Source organism: Pistacia vera, unplaced genomic scaffold (genome assembly GCF_008641045.1).
Source record: "Pistacia vera cultivar Batoury unplaced genomic scaffold, PisVer_v2 Contig340, whole genome shotgun sequence".
Classification (NCBI taxonomy): domain Eukaryota; kingdom Viridiplantae; phylum Streptophyta; class Magnoliopsida; order Sapindales; family Anacardiaceae; genus Pistacia; species Pistacia vera.
Window position 1 is genome coordinate 362,265 of NW_022196158.1, and position 6,000 is coordinate 368,264.

The 6,000-nt window shown below is 36.0% G+C and overlaps 1 protein-coding gene across 1 annotated transcript; it reads left to right on the top strand.

Annotated features, from left to right (window-relative positions):
• Positions 1–1,199: 1,199 nt before the first annotated feature.
• On the top strand, positions 1,200–5,655 carry LOC116138347 (probable methyltransferase PMT14). Its single transcript, XM_031424063.1, has 7 exons — positions 1,200–1,277; positions 1,859–2,519; positions 3,146–3,356; positions 3,593–3,875; positions 4,119–4,505; positions 4,635–4,712; positions 5,101–5,655. The coding sequence occupies exons 2-7, from the start codon at positions 1,878–1,880 to the stop codon at positions 5,336–5,338; spliced, it is 1,839 nt and encodes a 612-aa protein (XP_031279923.1). The 5' UTR covers positions 1,200–1,277; positions 1,859–1,877; the 3' UTR covers positions 5,339–5,655.
• Positions 5,656–6,000: the final 345 nt, after the last annotated feature.

The following is a 6,000-nucleotide window of genomic DNA, read 5'->3' on the forward strand; positions in this document are numbered from 1 at the left end:
ATATTCATGTCATAAATGAAAATAGAAAGAAATAGTGGACGGGATAGCGAACTCATCTCAAAGTCAAATCACATGTGCCCCATGCCAATTGGCCCAATTGTCATGCACTCCCATTTCCCCCATTATTATGTATTCCATAAATTTCTCCCTAAAGTGGTCCAATAACTAGTTACCAAATCTTGTATCACCCACTTCATCATCCACGGGCTTTGCTACAGCACGTACACTATATATAGGGACGAGTCCAGAATTTTCTATTAGGATAGGCCAAATAAAAATTTTTAGTTCTAAAATTGAGAGTAGGCTATAATTTTTTAATATTTGATAATAAAAATTAAGGGTGGGTTGAAGACTAAATAGAATAATATATTTAATTTTGTTTTTTAAAAATTGAGGGTGGGTCATGATACACTTAACTTTGGATCTGTCCTGTATATATATTTTATGAGAGGTGTTTAAGTCAGTTTATGCATACTTTAACTAGTCCTCTATATATATTCTACGAGAGGTATTTGGATCAGTTTATGCATACCTTCGATTAGTCCATATATATTCATTCTACGAAAGGTATTTAGGTAAGTTTATGCATACTTCGACTAGTCCTCTATGAGAGGTATTTGGATCAGTTTATGCGTACTTTGATCTCGAACAAAGCTTCTAAAATAGGGCAAGTCCTATGATCCGTGACCAACAATAGTAACAATCATTCTTATAATTCAAACATAAGACCACAAAAGTAGCAAACCCCTTGACCCTAAACCTTTATCACTCGACCGACCCATTATTGGTTAGCCTACTTATATTTTAGTTTGGTAACAATACACCTTGTTAGACAAAATTTTGCAATAAAATAATTTTACTTTTAATTATAATACTGTTGAGTATTACCCCACATATTTAAGGCATAACTTATAATATTTAAACGAGTAATTAACGAGGTGTCGGCAACGGATAAGAAGAAAGTGTGATGATTCATAGGAAGTAAGTAGGAGATGTAGATGTTTAAATTAACATGGGATAGCACAAACTCAAAACACATGATAACATCTACCGCGATTCTTTAGTCTCTTTTTAACAACTTTTACTGAAACTCCAAGTCTTCACATCATCTCTGTACCTGGTTAAACCTATCACTCTGTCTCTCACTCACTGCTTTGCTCTCACTTGTTATATAATATATACATACACTACGTCACTACCTATTCTTTCTTTCAATCTCTGTACAGATCTAAGTATCGTTCAACTCCTCTTGCTCTTCAGGAGAGCTTTCTTTTCAGGTGAATAATGAATCTTTTGTTTCAAATTTCTTCACTTTTTTTTTTTTTTTTAATAAGATCTGGTCTGTTTTATCGTTGTAATCTTTTGTCCGCATTATTATTGTAGTTATGAGTCTTTGTTTCCGTAGTTTTTCGGTGGCGGTGCTGGGGTTAAAGATGCTAGATGTAGTTTTCAGTTTCATTTGTTTGCTCACTTTATTGTCTGGTTTTTGTTTGAAAGCTGAAAGTAACTTGGATCAGTTAGAATTAGACCTTTAACATGGGAATGAGTTTGAGTTTGTTAAGGAGAAGTTGTAGAAATTGAATAAATAAAAAAGGTGTTTTTCTGTTGTGATCTTGAGGTCGACCTTCTTTATTTGTAATTCCAGGTAGTAACAATAATTATTTCCGAGCATTTACGATGAGATCTGTTTATGTTAGCATCCATTTTTTTTATTATTATTGATGAGTGTCGCACGATAGGGACATTATGAGTAGTTTAAGCTATTAAATATATCTGCTTTATGTTTGTTTAAGGACTTTGCCTTACCTATTTGTGGCAAATTTGATTTCTAACTATCACACATTTTAACCTGCTTCAGGCAATTGCTCAACTCTGTGATGGGCACTAAGCATAATTCATTGGCCAGCAGGACGCGAAGCCCTCTGTCTATATTCATTGTGATTGTTTTGTGCTGTTTCTTTTACATACTGGGTGCATGGCAGAAGAGTGGTTTTGGAAAAGGAGATAGCATAGCTTCAGAAATAACCAAGCAAACAGACTGCAACATCTTTACCAATTTGAACTTTGAAACTCACCATAATGATGTAGAGATTGTTGAACCTTCTGAGTCGAAGATCCAAGTGTTTAAACCTTGTGATGTTAAATACACTGATTACACTCCTTGCCAAGAGCAAGACCGAGCCATGAGATTTCCAAGGGAGAACATGATATACAGGGAAAGACATTGTCCTCCTGAAGAGGAAAAATTGCACTGCCTTATTCCAGCACCCAAAGGGTATATGACCCCATTTCCATGGCCAAAGGGCCGTGACTATGTACACTATGCTAATGTTCCACATAAAAGCCTAACAGTTGAGAAGGCTGTTCAGAACTGGGTGCAGTTTCAGGGAAATGTGTTCAAATTTCCTGGTGGAGGAACAATGTTTCCACAAGGTGCTGATGCATATATTGATGAACTTGCGACAGTTATCCCAATTAAAGATGGTTCGGTCAGAACAGCATTGGACACTGGATGTGGAGTATGTTACTTAACTCAACTAAACCTTTGCATTATATGTTCATGGTTATCTTATTTGTTTTTTGTTGAATATCTGTGAATGTATATGTGTTCATATTATATATTAAGAGCTCAATTCCTTTCATCATTTTTCCATTAGCTTTTTTTTGTTTATTTGTATTATAAAATGAGGAGAAAGATATTCTGTTCAGTAGGACAGGACAACTAGAAACAGAACACATAGATCATAGAAAGAGAAATTTGCATCCTTTGAGAATGGAGAAAATGATTTCATTACTACACCAAACGAGTACCCAAATAAAGGACAGTAAATGCACAGAGGGTAATTGAAACTTGGATTAACGTCCAGGGAATAAATAGATCATAGAAAGAGAATTTCGTATCCTTTGAGAATGGAGATACCAATATTATTCCCACTCCAATCAAGTACCCAATTAGGGGCAGTAAATGCACAGAGGGTACTTGAACTTGGATTAAAGTCCAGGGATTAAGTGTCTGTAATACTTTTCTGTAATTTCCTTTATAGTCAGGCTCACCTGGTGATAATGACTTTTCGCCAATGCTTCTAATTTGATTAATTTTGGTTGGTATATGATTGTTTTATCTGACTTTGTTGTCATTTTAAAGGTTGCAAGCTGGGGTGCATACCTGCTCAAAAGAAATGTATTGGCAATGTCCTTTGCTCCACGGGACAATCACGAAGCTCAGGTACAGTTTGCTTTAGAACGAGGTGTACCCGCTATTATTGGCGTTCTTGGATCAATACATCTTCCATACCCATCAAGAGCCTTTGACATGGCCCAGTGCTCTCGTTGTTTGATACCATGGACTGCAAACAGTAAGTGCTAAAATCATCACCTTCAAGATTGTGGAATGATGTAATGCCTTTTACTATATATGTGATATGAGTTATAACAAGGAAGTAAATGGTTTTGTGCCTTAAGAGCACATGTTAAGACTATTAAAATGGTAAGTAATAAATGTTATTTTACCATTTAGGATTTTTTTTTTTTTTTTTTTTTTTTAACACCTGGTGGAAGTTTTGACCTTGAACATTTTGACTCTTGCATGTAGATGGTATGTATTTAATGGAAGTTGATCGAGTCCTCAGGCCTGGTGGATATTGGATCTTGTCTGGACCTCCAATAAATTGGAAGACATACTACAAAACCTGGAAGCGGTCCAAGGAAGATCTCCAGGCTGAGCAAAGAAGTATTGAAGAGCTGGCTGAATCTCTTTGCTGGGAGAAAAAGTATGAGAAGGGAGATATTGCTATCTTTAGAAAGAAAGTAAATGACAAATCCTGCAAGAGGAATTCTGCCAATATATGTAAATCAAGGGATGCTGATGATGTCTGGTGAGTCAACCTGTACCTTGCTTTGCTTCTGTGCCACCTGTACTTGATTTTAGTTTATGGGTATTCTAAATCACATATACAACAACATTTGTGTTTAAGTTTCTTTTAATAGTATGAAATTCATAAATGAATTATCCTGAACATTCCCGGACCGATGTTTTTCAGGCTACCAGGTTAGAAAGTAATAGCAACAAAAGTGTTCTAGTCTTTACGTTTAAATTATTTATTTTGTTTGTATGTTAGGTACAAGGAGATGGAGGCGTGCACAACTCCTTTCCCTCAGGTATCCAATGAAAAAGAAGTAGCTGGTGGCGAATTGCAGAAGTTCCCAGCAAGGCTTCTTGCAGTCCCTCCCCAAATAGCTAATGGAGATGTAGAGGGAGTGACAGCTGAATTTTACCAAGAGGATAACAAACTATGGAAGAAGCACGTAAATGCTTACAAAAGGATGAACAGATTGATTGGCACTGCGAGATATCGGAATGTAATGGACATGAATGCTGGGCTTGGGGGATTTGCAGCAGCACTTGAATCACCCAAATCTTGGGTGATGAATGTTGTGCCTACAAATGCTAAGAACACTCTAGGTGTTATATATGAGCGGGGTCTGATAGGCATATATCATGACTGGTATGCCCCAACACTACCATAAATAATTTTTTCTTATCAATGGACAATTATGAGAATTGACTTTTGAAACTCAGGAATTTCTACTATATTGGAATCTCAATGATGTTTTTACTTGATGTCATCTTTCAGGTGTGAAGGATTCTCAACTTACCCAAGAACATATGACCTCATTCATGCTAATGGTGTATTTAGCTTGTACAAGAACACGTAAGCCTCTTTCATCTTTTTACTAAATGCCCATAAGTCACATGGTAGCATTACAATTTGGTTATTTCAAGTCATAAATTCCGATATTTTCTGGAGTCTCAATATAAACAATTTTCTTCTCATGTTAATATTGTATTTCAGGTTAGAAAATTACTATTGAGAAACTGTATTTTCCACCTGAAATGCAGAAATGTGAAATAATAAAAACTGAAGAAGCTAATACCAAAATTTGAATCATTAATAATAGCCTTTACCACCAGTTCATTTCATTTACATATTTAATAATTATGTCTTGTAAGATCAACATCATAAAACAACTTTATAATCTAAGAATTGGACTTGTCGAGCAAAATTGGGTATGAATATATGTTTATGAATGATTAAACAGGTGTAAACCGGAAGACATTCTTCTGGAAATGGACCGCATTTTGCGACCTGAAGGGGCAGTCATCATCCGTGATGAAGTTGACGTCCTGAACAAGGTCAGGAAAATCATTGGAGGCATGAGATGGGATTCCAAATTGATGGATCACGAGGATGGCCCCCTTGTGCCTGAGAAGATATTGATTGCCGTCAAACAGTACTGGGTTGGGAGCACAGGAAACAGCACATCCAGTGATGAATAAACCACTTCCTGGGCGGGCCATGAAAATTAAATCAAGTTAATGTCACCAAATGGCGATTGACTTTGTCTTGAATTGGGGGGACTGAAGAGTTCTCATCCTCACAAGTGGCATTTGTAAGCTACTAATGTTTTGTTTTTTGGTGGTGAGGAGCATATTCTCGCCAGTATTCTTGAATATGACTGTAATTTCCATAGCCTCTGCTTGAATAATTAATTAAGTTTCAAAGGAATGTTATAGTGATGAAAAGAAATACATTCATAAACATCATTATGTACTCAAATGATTACATAGTGAATATTTAGTTTTTGTTGTTTTTCCTTTCCTCTTTGCTCCTTTGTATCATCAATTGGACCCATATTCTTTTATTCTCAGATAAGTCATGCTAATTTATTTAATTAATTATTTTATAAAAAGTTACCCAATTTGTTTGAATGTGATAGCCTCCCCGTTTTCACCAAAATGGCAGACACTGTTGCCTGCCAAAATAAGTATTGGGCAGCGATATTTCATGCATGTAGAATTATTGTTTTGTGAGAAACAAGAGGCAAATCTGTGGGCAAAGCGGTTTCTGTGGATGCATTAAAACCAGTACAGTAACGAATGACACATGAACTGAACCATCCCCACTCTTATTGACCCAAATCTAAGTCGGGTCCACCCAT

Coding starts and splice junctions, on each gene's coding strand:
- LOC116138347 (XM_031424063.1), top strand. CDS start 1,878: ATGGGCACTAAGCATAATTCATTGGCCAGCAGGACGCGAAGCCCTCTG. Junction 2,520..3,145: donor CATTGGACACTGGATGTGGA/GTATGTTACTTA, acceptor GTCATTTTAAAG/GTTGCAAGCTGGGGTGCATA. Junction 3,357..3,592: donor GATACCATGGACTGCAAACA/GTAAGTGCTAAA, acceptor TCTTGCATGTAG/ATGGTATGTATTTAATGGAA.